A 13,604-nucleotide genomic window follows, 5' to 3' on the forward strand; every position below is an offset into this window, starting at 1 on the left:
TAGAGAACTATTTGCCGTAACTCCAACCAACAAATACCAATTTAACATTTTCCCCCTTAGTAGCAATTATTTTCCATTTATGCTCCGTTTGTTTCGGCGTAAAATGATTTCTGGAAAATGATTTCGGTATTTTACGGTGTTTGGTAGGGGCGAAAATAACGGTCAACGAAAATCATTTTCGGTTTGACCGTAAAACCTTCTTTAATTTTTGGAAAACGATTTACGGTTTTTAAAACCGTAAATCGTTTTCCAAAATTATATTCTTCGTCCTTACACGCACGTTTGATATCTGACTGTCCAAATCCTACAATAGTCGGTCGTTCAAAAATAGGCAGCACCGGTATCCGGCATCATCAAGTCACTGGAATAATGCCGGCTTCGGAATCCGACCACCGGAATTATGCCGGCTGTCGGAATATCGCCAACCGCCGGAATCCGGTTGCCGGAATACCGCCGGCCGCCGGAATCCGGCCATGGACAGAAACCTGCCGGAACCCGGCCTGATCTGGCCGGGATCCGGCCGGATCTGACCGGGATCTGGCCGGGATCCGGCCGGATCTGACCGGGATCTGGCCGGGATCCGGCCGGATCTGACCGGATCCGGCGGGATCTGACCGGATCCGGCTACTGATCCGGCCGGATCTGGCCCAAATGGCCGGAATCCGGCGGGATCTGACCGGATCCGGCCACTGATCCTGCCGAGATCCGGCCAAAATGACCGGATCAGGCCGGATCTGACCGGTCCAGGAGGTGTCCTGCCGGAATCCGGCAATTTTGGCCGGATCTGGCCAAACATGTTCGCCGGATTCCGGCGACGGCGACGACCCCGGCGACAGTTGCATTTTCCCTTTTCGTAATTTTTTCGTGCAAACCAAACGCCGAAAAATATTTTCGAGAAAATAATTTCTTTTGAAATTGATTTCGTCGAAAATATTTTACGACGGAAACCATTTTACGTCGAAACAAACGGAGCATTAATCTGCAAAGCAATTGAATATGATTAGGCTTCTTCCATCCCCCATGAGCTTGCGGGGAGGTGTTATTCAACTTCAGACAGCAGCAACAACTTCTATGCCAGTAGCAACTACAACCAATTCAAATTCACCAAGAAGCTAAGAGAGAAAAGGCATCAAATTCATATTAAAAAACAAAAAAGAAAAAAAAAAAGCCCTATTCATAATATAGCTAGCACAACTTCATAATATCTCTGAATCTAGTTTATTCATCAGAATTCCATTATTATTACCATTCACTATAGTAGAACAAATCAAAGTAAAGGTTGAAATTCATAAAATGTAACGGCTTATGGTGACTAAATTAGTTCTTGGTTATGAGACAAGTAATAGGTCATTCCAGTAGAAGAAGTCAGAAATAAGGTGACCCATAAAGCAAATCTCATTGGCGGTGCCTCTTCCGGTAAAGCATGTGGGATCGATACTTTAAGATGATCCCTTCACCTTACCTAAAGTTGGTTCAAATATTTACCTTCGAGAGCTTACCATAACCTCATTTTTAGCAATGGCGATTTATCCGCCCCTCATACTTGATTTACCATATGCACATTCAAACAATTTCTCTCAGGAAATCAAGTGGTATAGAGTTGTTAATGATACTTACTCTCAAATAACTTTTTAACATTTTTTTTTTGTTGGAAATGAAAATTGCTTATGAGGTATCAAGTAGAGGTGAAAATGCGGATGCAGTTATTAGTAATATCTACATCTGCATAATACGGTTATCACTTTTTAGGTATTTATATCCTCATCTATGTGGTTATTAAATATGGTTATTATCTGTTATCCACATATGAGGTAATGAACGTTTTAAATTACTATCTAAATCTATATGCAAGATTAAATAATGCGCTTCTTATTATTTGCAAGCTTAAATAAATTAAGATTTCACTTGTTATACAATTCACGATTGTTAGTCAAAGATGATCATTGTCTCATAGAATAATCGAGATTTGGATTACTCAAATAAAATAAAAGAAAAAAAAAAATAGTGAGGTATGACTTTGAGATGATGGTGAAAAAAACCTAACACAATCTAAAAGGCTCTAAATTTATCAAATTTAAAATGATGTTGTTTTAGTGAATTTAAATTAAATATGACTTATATATATTATATATAAGGAAAATGTGGATGTAGTTAGATTAGCTTTCCACAACATAAAGGTTCTTTAATAAATAAATAAATAAAAAATGGTATTTCTCCCACCGAACTGAAACTCCAGTTGTTACAGCTTTGTATCTCCCACGATTATGCAGTCCTATTACATGACAATGATGACATTATTGCAAGCGATACCTTCCACTTAAACAAGATAATGTAGTCCACTTGCACAATTATTGATTGAGGATATGTTGGTAATTTCGCACTTCTAGATTGTCGTCTCTCTTTTTCAAAGGAAATGGCTTTATTGAAGTTTTTCTTTCTTTTTTGTCTTCGTTTTCCTACTTTTGGTGGTAGGCAATGAACACCCTTATTATAGTTATTATGACAACATGCACTCCCTCCCTTTCTCTCCAACTAAATCAATGGATCAATGTGTGCGTTTGAGATTGTGATTTTATAGACAAAAAATATGATTTTAAACTAAATTATAAAAAATAAATTGTTTATAATTTAGTTTTTAAAAAATTATGATTCGAAAACGCAGAAAATTTATTGTTTCAAATCGCAAGCAGGCAAATGAGTATTTTTTTGAAAACGCAAAATTTTAAAGGTTAAACTATAATTTTAAGAATCAAACTTTAATTTTATCAAATATTTAACTACGTTTTAAAAATCACTTTTCTAAGTAACACATTTTACAATGAAACTTTTGAAATCCTAAACTCAAACCAACCATAACCAAGTAGACATATGATTAATCAACAAACTTATTATCATATAGCTCTTGTTCCACTCCTACTCCTAGCTTTGAACCTCCTATTCTTCCATTTGTTCTTTAGTGAGATACCGAGATGGTGCAGAGTCCACCACAAGTGGCCAAAGCTCTTTGTTTTCGTTATCTAAAAGAGAAGTCCAGTTTGTCAGGCTGGAAAATGAAAAAAGTGGACCGTTACTGGTACTATCACGTGCTACTGCCCTTGCCCACGTGGGTCCATAGCTCCAGTCTCCAATAGGCTTTCATTTTCCCTGTACGATCAATATAACTCCACTTCTTCCTTGTTAGACTAAAACACACCTTCCTATCTGTTTTTGCTCTGCATTTGGCATTCCCCTTCATTCTCTCCTTTGATTTCCAAAGAAGAAAACATGGCTGAGATTGCAACAATTTTTCTCTCTCCCTTTCTCCAACAGTTTTTCGAAAGATTGGCATCTGGGAAGTTCATTGACTTCTTTCAGCAACGAAAACTCTCCCATGGACTCCTAAAGAAGTTGAAGACAACATTCCTTACCCTCAACGCAGCGTTTGAAGATGCGGAGGAGTTGCAAGTCATGAAGCCTGCTGTGAAAGAGTGGCTTGATGAGCTGAAAGATGCAATATATGATGCAGAGGACATCTTGGATGAGATTGCTACTGAAGCCTTGCCAAGCGAGTTGGATGCTGAATTTCAAACCACTGCAAGCAAGGTACGAAAGTTGCCCATCTCTGCTTTTCGTAATTCTCTTGTCCAACAAATAGAGCCAAAGATAAAAGAGATACTTGGCAGACTAGAATCTCTAGCACAACAAAAGGATCTTATAGGTCTGAAAGAAGGTGTTAGACGTAAGTCATCTGAAAGATTGCCCACAACTTCTTTAGTTGAAGAATCTGATATTTGTGGTAGGAATGATGAAAAGGAAGCAATCATTAAAATGTTGCTCTCAGATGATATAAGCAGCAATGAGATGTGTGTAATTGTCATAGTCGGCATGGGGGGAATTGGCAAGACCACCCTTGCTCAATCTGTATACAAAAACGACAAGGTGAATGAGCACTTTAACATTGATGCATGGGTTTACGTTTCAGAAGAATTTGACGTGTTCAAGGTAACGAAAATAATTTTGGAGGTAGTAACTTTGTCACCTTTTGATGTTACTGATCTAAATCAGCTTCAACTTAAACTAAAAGAGTGTTTAGTGGGGAAGAAGTTTCTACTTGTATTAGATGATGTTTGGAATGAAAATTATGTTCACTGGGAAGTCCTAAGCAAACCTTTTAAATTTGGAGCGCAAGGAAGTAAGGTCATCGTAACAACACGCAATCGTTCTGTTGCATCAGTTATGCGTGCTAGTTCAACTCATCCTCTAAAGGAGTTACCAGAAGAAGATTGTTGGTCATTATTTGCAAAACATGCATTCCATGATGGCAACTCTAATGCACATGGAGAGTTAGAAGTAATAGGTAGAAAAATCATCGAAAAGTGCGGAGGCCTTCCATTAGCAGTCAAGACAATTTGTGCTTTATTAAGATCTAAACCAGATGTTGATGAATGGGAAAAGATATTGAAGAGTGAATTATGGGATTTGCCAATTGATGAGATGAACATTCTTCCTGCTCTAAGATTAAGCTACAAATATCTCCCATCACATCTAAAGCGATGCTTTGCTTACAGCTCAATCTTTCCAAAGAATTATGCTTTCAAAAAAGACCAATTAATCATGTTATGGATGGCAGAAGGTTTCCTCCAGCAACGCAAAAGCAAAACAATGGAAGAAGTTGGTAATGAGTATTTCTTCACTCTAGAATCAAGATCATTATTTCAAAAATCTAGTGACGACAAGTCGCGTTTTAAAATGCATGATCTTGTGAGTGATTTAACAAAATTTATATCTAGACAATTTATTTTAAGATTGGAGGGTGATTGTTTTCCTAAAATTGAAAACAATACTCGCCACTTGTCCTATTTTTCCAAACAAAATTTTCATAGCTTGAAGAAGTTTGAGACCCTTCACAAGGCTAAGAGGTTGCGCACTTTCCTACATTTAGATATGCGTAGTTCCAAGGCTGTGCACTTGATCAATATAAAAGTAGTACATGATTTGTTGCCGACATTAAGATGCTTACGGGTGCTTTCTCTGTCAAACTATCAGAACATTACAGAATTGCCAGATTCAATTGACGAATTTAAATATCTACGTTACTTGGACCTTTCTTTCACGAGTGTTAAAAGATTGCCCAATTTTATATGTAAGTTGTGCAATTTGCAAACATTAATTTTATTAAATTGTATAGTGCTCTCTTCACTACCAAGAGATGTGTGGAAACTCATTAATTTACGTCATCTTGATATTACCGAAACTGGAATAAAAGAAATGCCAATACAACTCGGTAGACAAAAATGCCACTAGATGTTGACTAAATTTATCGTCGGCAAAGGTAGTGGGTTGTGCATTGGAGAGTTAGAAAAACTCACAAATCTCTGGGGATCACTTTCAATATTGGAGCTCCAAAATGTTGAATCTCCTACTGATGTTCTGAATGCAACAAGCTTAAGGAATAAAAAGTATCTCGAAGAGTTGGTATTGGGATGAAAATATGGAAATAGATTTTCAGAAGGTCAAAGAAGTGTACTGGATAGTCTCCGACCCCATACAAACTTGAAAAGTCTCACTATCCAATCCTACGGTGGTAAAAGCTTTTCAGATTGGGTAGGGCATCCTTCATTCTCTAATGTAGCATCTCTTTATCTAGAAAGCTGTAAATATTGCAGTAGCTTGCCACTGCTTGGGCAACTACCCTCTCTGCAAAACCTTTCTATTGTTGGGTTTGATGAAGTTGTTAGAGTGGGTCATGAATTTTGTGGCAGCAGTTCTTCTTCAGTTAAGCCATTTGCTGCCCTTAAAGTTCTTAGGATGGAGGTGATGCCAAAGTGGGAGGAATGGGTTTCTTTTGGTGACGAAAATGGAGGTGGAGCTTTTCCTCAACTTGAAAAGCTTTCTATTAGGGAATGTCCTAAGCTATCAGGAGGGTTGCCGGTCCATCTGTCTTCTTTATCCAAACTTGATATTATTAATTGTCCACAGTTGGTAGCTCTACTCCCATTGACTCCTACTATTTGTGAATTGGAGCTCAGCGATTGTAATGAGATGTTGTTAAAGGAATTGCCAACTAAAATGGAGAAGCACATAATTAAAGGATTTAATGCCATGCAGTCCTTACCGAAAGGAATGATAGACTCCGACGGCGATCTTCCCTTCTCTGCATTAAAAACCGTTGAGATAGACCGTTGTAAGAAGTTAGAGCTCTCAACACACCTGGACTATTCATCCCTTGAAAACTTGTGTTTACGGGATTGTGGTTCTCTCAAGTCCTTTCCATTAGATTTATTCCCGAAGCTTTATCACATCGAAATCTATAGGTGTAAAAATTTGGAATCTCTTACCGTTCCAGAAAATAATGAACATGATTTAGTCACCTTGCATATTCATCTCTCTCATTGCCCTAATTTTGTTTCTTTCCCAAAAGGAGGATTGCGTGCCCCCAACCTTACATCCTTAAGGATCAGTGATTGTGAGAATCTGAAATCACTTCCTGAAAAAATGCACATACTCCTTCTATCTCTTGAGAGATTGCATATAACATATTGTCCAGAAATTGAGTTGTTTCCTGTAGGACAGTTGCTGCCTTCCAATCTGGAATCAATTTACATTACTGGTTGTGAGAAACTCATTGTGAGTCGGATGCAATGGGGTTTGCAGAACCTGCCCATTCTTAAACATTTCTCAATCGGTGGCAAAAATAAAGATTTGGAGTCTTTCCCAGAAACACAGTTGCTGCCCACTAGTCTGACCTATCTTTTCATCTTGGACTTTCCAAATTTGAAATCTTTGGACAAGAAGGGGCTTCAACACCTCATTGCTCTTGAAGAATTCCATATCTGGAACTGCCCTAAGCTCGAGTACATGCCAGAGCAAGGGTTACCTGCCTCCCTTTCTATTCTAGAAATCTTCAACTGTCCTTTGTTGAAGAAAGAATGGCGCAAGATTGCTCACGTCGAACATATACAGATTGAATAAGCTACAAGTCTAGCAAGATTTTTCCAATTTCAGTACGTGCACTTTTCAACCATCTAATTTTATCAATATATTTATCCAATCTCTTTTAATTTGCTTAGTTGTTGTCTTTGATAAAACAGAATGCTATGCTCACTTCACTATTCCGGATTGAGGATGCTCCGAATTAACTCCATAGAGAATTGGGGATGCTCCAAATAGCAAGGTATGTTTCCATGATTTGTCTTTCTATAAATCTTGATATTACTGTAAATTCTCAATTCCTTTTTTACAGGATCATTTTTTGTTGTCAAAATTAGTATATTGTCCAATTTTTTTAGATTTGAACTTTTTCTTAGAATAGAAAGACCGAGACAAGTAAGTCAACGATTGACCTTATATACCTGTAGCTGATTTTTAGTGTACAACTTCTTTGTTTGCTCCTTCTTCTTTCTTTCTTTCTTTCTTTCTTTCTTTTTTTTTTTTTTTTTTTTTTTTTTTTTTTTTTTCTCGTCTCTCACATAATTAAACCCTTAAAAAATCGATATTTCCTATTATGATTTGAAGCATAAACCAACTACTTCCTTTTTCCATTCCTTAATAACTTCAAAGCCACAATCTTTTCGCTAAACTTTGGTACCGATTAAGCATAGAAACATGTTGTGCAGCTGTCCAATGTTGGCGAGGTTGATAACTATATATTGGTGAACAACCTAAAACATTTTTACTTGAAAAAAAAGTCAAATATTCCCTATGATATCTAATAACTCAAATTAATGCTCCGTTTGTTTCGGCGTAAAATGATTTCGGCATTTTCCGGTGTTTGGTAGGGGCGAAAATAATAGTCAACCAGAAAATGATTTCTGTTTGACCAAAAATGCTTAGTAAATTTCGAAAAATGATTTACGCTTTTTAAAAGCGTAAATCGTTTTCCGAAGACGCCAGACGCAGTCGATCTATTTTAAACGACACAGTCGACCTTCACGTTCAAGCAGCCGACCACCATCGAAATATTGCCGGTTTCGGAATCCGACAACATCCGGTTAATGTCTCCGGAATCTGGCGACGGAATCCGGCCACCTTCGCCGGAATCCGGTCAGCCAGATTCCGGCAACCAATCTGACCGGAATCCGGCAGACCGGCCGGATTCCGGCCATCTGACCGAATCTGGCCAGAGAGGCCGGATCCCGGCCGGCCCTGGCCAGAGTGGCCGGATTCCTGCCGGCCCTAGCCAGAGAGGCCGGTTCCCGGCCGGCCCTGGCCAGATGGCCGAAATCCGGCTATCCCAGATTCCGACGAAACTGTCCGGATTTCGGCCTTTATCTCGAATTCTGGCTATATTAGCCGGAATCAGGTAAAAATTGTCAGAATCTTGTCGGTCAGTAACCAAATCTCGTCATCGATGATTTTTATATTATTTAACATTAATATTTTTATGTTGTAAATAAAAATTGATTTTTATAAGTTAATATGATTGAATAAAAATATTAAAAAATATTTGCGATTTTCCGTACGCGCCAAACACCAGAAAATGCTTTCGACGGAAAATAGTTTCCTGAAAAATGACTTCCCTGAAACCATTTTACAACGGAAATCATTTTACGTCGAAACAAAATGGAGACACGTTTTTTTAACCTACTATTTTCGGCACTTTTGCAATTATACGTTCAAAGTTTTAAAAGTTGCAATGTCGGGTTCCCGTATTTCAAAAGTTTGTAATGTCACTCTTACTGTTAGGTGAAATGTCCTTTATACCCCTAAAACAATTAAAAATACAAAATTACTCTTAAGAAAATATATATATATATATGCGTAACTGCTATTATTGTTAAAACGAGAAGCTTCATTTCATAAATATGTCTACGTACATGTAACTAGTAAATGATATGTTCATTCAATATGTGATCAAATGTTACAAACTTTACAGTTCAAGATAAATAGTTTATGCCGATAAAGAAAACTTAGTTTATCGTAGCGCTTATAAAGATTCCAAAGATACATTTCATGCAATTGGTAAGAATATGGTTTCAAATAAGTTAGAAATTCTTTTTGGCACAAAGAAAATCATGCATTAAAAAATTGCAAATTAGGCTTCGTATGCCTCCTAGTACCCATTCATGGATCTTTTCAAGTAAATTCAACTTAGTATTCCAATAAGATTATCAATAAGCCAATTGTTTTATTTAATTAATTGGATTTGCTTTTCTGAGTACCGATTGTGGCAAAAATTGTTGGTCTCTTACAAAAAGGCATGTGGAAATAATGGAACCTTTACTAGTTGCTTCAACTGCGAAGTAAATTTGCTTCTACTGGAACTGATGTTCTCTTTGAATATCATGCTAGACATTGATTTTATTTGGAAAAAATATAAAAAAGCCACATGAAATAACAACAGTTTTTAAAATAGCACCATTAAGTGATAAGTGTGCTAAAGTGATACATCAAACTACCAAGGTGTGTAAAAAATGCCACTATTTTTTTTTTTAATAAAAGATTAATAAAATAAAAAAACTAAACTAAACTATTTTTTTAAACAAAAAAAAAAAAACAAGAAAAAAAAACCCGAGGGGGTGGATTAATACAACTATTTTTTTGGATAAATGCAAAATTAGTTCATGTAATTGGCCTAAATTACAAATTGCTCTCTGTGGTATACAAAGTAATTTAGAGGTTATCGGGGTAGGCCAAAATAATAATTTAGTTCATGTAGTCAATTTTCGTCAAAACAATTGACAAATTCCATTAGTATGCCTTGTCAACATCAATAGAATGATGATACTAACAAAGTGTCTCGCCATGAATTGTTTGTATATACTCCCTGTCAAAAGGTTGTAAATTGTCTACCTATGAAAATGATGAGCTCTGCTCATTAACATTTCACATTTCACATTTCACATTTTGTGTATAATCTCATACTAATATGACAATTGGGCTAGGCTTGTTTACTTCCAACTCCTTGATATTTGGGAGACTAGAAAATTCAAAAGTTGAAACTTGTGATAAGGAAATTTTAAACTTATCGCCTTATGAACTATTTATCTATTTATCTTCATGTCTTGTTGTCTATGCATGTTTTGGAGACTAAATAAGAAAGCGATGCATTTTTACAGTCAAAAAACTCTAGAGTTTGACTTTGGTGGATGTGCATTATGTAAGTTCTATAATCATTATTCTTTCCACCATTAGTTTTTATACCATAGATGCTTCATTATGTACTTCTGGCCTTAACCTTTTGTATATCAAACCTTTAAAAAAAAAAAAAAAATGTTGCTATACATCTAAGACGAACCAAATGGTAGCTATACCTGATGATTGTATACCATCTCAGTAATGTGTAATTTGAAACTTAAGGGCCTTTCAGTGATTATTCCTTGTCATATGTTTTTTGATTGACTAGTTTCTTGTAATATAACTGGGGGCCATATTTGCCCCCAGTTAATATTGGAGCTCCAAAATATTGAATCTCCCACTGATGTTTTGAATGCAACAAGTTTAAGGGATAAAAAGTATCTCGAAGAATTGGTATTGGGATGGAAATATGGTAATAATTTTTCAAAAAGTCAAAGAAGTGTACTCAATAGTTTCCAACCCCATTCAAACTTGAAAAGTCTCACCATCGAATCCTATAATGGTAAAAGTTTTTCAGATTGGGTAAGGCATCTTTCATTCTCGAATGTAACATCTCTTTTTCTAGAAAGCTGTAAATATTGCAGCAGCTTGCCACCCTTTAGGCAACTATCCTATCTGCAAAACCTCTCTATTTTTGGGTTTGATGAAGTTGTTAGAGTGGGTCTTGAGTTTTGCAGTAGCGGTTCTTCTTCATTTAAGCCATTTGCTGCCCTTAAAGTTCTTAGATTGGAGGAGATGCCAAAGTGGGAGGAATGAGTTTCTTTTGGTGACGAAAATGGAGGTGGAGCTTTTCCACAACTTGAGAAGCTTTATATTAGGGAATGTCCTAAGCTAACAGGAGGGTTGCCGGTCCATCTTTCTTCTTTATCCAAACTTGATATTATTAAATGTCCGCAGCTGGTGGCTCCATTCCCATTGACTCCTACTATTCGTGAATTGGAGCTTAGCGATTGTAATGAGATGCTGTTAAAGGAATTGCCAACTAGAATGGAGAAGCTCGTAATTAAAGGATTTAATGCCTTGGAGTCCTTATCAGAATGAATGATAGACTCCAATAGCAGTCTTCAAGAGTTACAAATCTATTATTGTTCTTAACTTACGTCCCTTCCAAAAGATGTTCTTCCCTCTACATTAAAAATCCTTGATATTTTCAAATGTATGAAGTTAAAGCTCTCAACACACTTGGACTATTCATCCCTTGAAAAATTATGTTTGTGGTATTGTGTTTTTCTCAAGTCCTTTCCATTAGATTTATTCCCAAAGCTTTTTCACATCCAAATCAATGAGTGTAGCAATCTGGAATCTCTTACCGTTCTAGAAAATTATGAACATGATTTAGTCACCTTGCAGATTTATATCTCTTGTTGCTCTAATTTTGTATCTTTTCCAAAAGGAGGATTCTGCGCCCCCAACCTTACATCGTTAGGAATCAGTTATTGTGAGAATATGAAATTACTTCCTGAAAAAATGCAAATACTCCTGTCTCTTGAGAGATTGCATATAAGATACTGTCCAGAAGTTAAGTCGTTTCCTGAAGGGGGTTTGCCTTCCAATCTGAACTCAATTGACATCAAGGGTTGTGAGAAATTCATTTCGAGTCGGATGGGATGGGGTTTGCAGAACCTGCCCATTCTTAAACATTTCTCAATCGGTGGCGAAAATGAAGATTTGGAGTCTTTTCCAGAGGCACAGTTGCTACACACCAGTCTGACCTATCTTTCCATTGGGAACTTTCCAAATTTGAAATCTTTGGACAAGAAGGGGCTTCAACACCTCATTGCTCTTGAAGAATTGCGTATCTGGAGATGCCCTAAGCTCAAGTACATGCCACAATAGGGTTACCTGCCTCCCTTTCCATTCTAAAAAGCTACGATTGTCCTTTGTTAAAGAAAGAGTGGCAAAGTAAAAAAGGAAAAGAATGGCGCAAGATTTCTCACATCGAACAAATATTGATTGATTACAATGGACTGAATAAGTTGCAAGTATAGCAAGATTTCTCCAATTTCGGTATGTGCACTTTTCAACCATCTAATTTTTTTATTTTTATTTTTTTAATTTTTAATTTTTTAATTTTATTTTTTATTTTATGAATAAAAGCTTTCATTGAACAACAATCAAATACTACACTCCAGTAAAGCGTGGAACACAATACCAAACGGAATACAACAAACCTTAGGCCACAAAACAAGCCTGAACACCATCAAATAAACTGCATCCTCAAAAAGGAGCAGAAAATAACAAAGCCAAACAGGCCAAAACAAACCAAGCCCAACCATCTAATTTTATCAATATATCACTTCAAAAATACTTTTTTTAAAACAAAAACTAAAAATTCTCTTTTCAAAAACATTAGTCTTGTATGTATATTTTTCACTATTAATTGTACTAACTCTAGAAGTCTTTTTACAGTTTTTCCTAGTTGTGGAAGTTTAATATTTTTTCTCTTTGTTAATTACTTAGCCTTTCTTTTTCTTTTTTCTTTTTTTAATGATAATTACTTAGCTTTTTAATTCCTTGTAAATTTATATTGTTTTCTTATTGTTGATTTATTTTTTGAGACTAAAGGTCGCTAAACCCATGCTTCAGCACCAAGCCAGCCCATAAATATAAGGGCCCACAATATCACTGGGACGAGAGTTCCCGGCCTTCGCAGGCCTCAGAAACAATGTACCAGTCCGACTACTAATCTGCCTTGTAAAAGTGTGGTGCCAAATCGAATAACAGGAAAATTTTGGTTTCTTTTTATTTAATCGGAAGTGTAGGCTTTGAATTACCATTCAATACGTTTTCTTCTGCAAGCTGCTATAAGGGAAAAGGTAATCAATGATAGAAAAAGGATTTTCTTGTGGCTACTGTGTGATCATTGTTAAGGTAGCTAGCTGACTTGATTTATGGTAAAAAAAAAAATGGCAGTTTGCTTGATATCTAGATGGCATTGAACCAATTGGAAGCTAGTTGCATTTTTCCGTCCTTTATTTTAGCACGCAAACAAGGGATTCTCTACTTGCATGCCTGATGCTAATGACGGGTACGCATTGTTAGAGTTTGCTCAACCAACCGATGCTATTGTAGTTATATGTTTTTGTCACCTGAGTGGCCTATTCTGACATTGCTAGGTAGAATTTACTTATTTCATAGCCTAAACGGGTCATTTATCTTGAACTATAAAGTTCGTAACATTTGATCATATATTGAATGAACATATATATCATTTACTAGTTACATGTACGTAGACATATTCATGAAATGAAGCTACTTGTTTTAACAATAATTGCAGATACGCATATTAGATATTTATTTTCCACATGTGATTTTTTCTTGTATAGACACGTGATCAATTCTGTTTTCTGTTAGACTGTTAGTTAGCTAGATATTCTGCTTAACTTGCGGTGCAAGTCTTGTAATCTATTATATATACTGCAAACTCATGTACAGTTGATTACTTTTGATAATACAAGTCACAGGATACATTTTCCTCAGTTTTCTCTCTCTTATAGCTCATACTCAAGTCTGTGTTACGTTCTTCATTGATCATTCTACATCAAAAT

General features: G+C 36.3%; 1 protein-coding gene across 1 annotated transcript; it reads left to right on the top strand.

The window, feature by feature from the left end:
- Positions 1-3,207: 3,207 nt before the first annotated feature.
- LOC133879827 (putative disease resistance RPP13-like protein 1) lies at positions 3,208-6,997 on the top strand. The gene is made up of 2 exons (XM_062318598.1): positions 3,208-5,280; positions 5,470-6,997. The coding sequence occupies exons 1-2, from the start codon at positions 3,265-3,267 to the stop codon at positions 6,949-6,951; spliced, it is 3,498 nt and encodes a 1,165-aa protein (XP_062174582.1). The 5' UTR covers positions 3,208-3,264; the 3' UTR covers positions 6,952-6,997.
- The last annotated feature ends 6,607 nt before the right edge of the window (positions 6,998-13,604 follow it).

Source organism: Alnus glutinosa, chromosome 10 (genome assembly GCF_958979055.1).
Source record: "Alnus glutinosa chromosome 10, dhAlnGlut1.1, whole genome shotgun sequence".
Taxonomy (NCBI): Eukaryota; Viridiplantae; Streptophyta; class Magnoliopsida; order Fagales; family Betulaceae; genus Alnus; species Alnus glutinosa.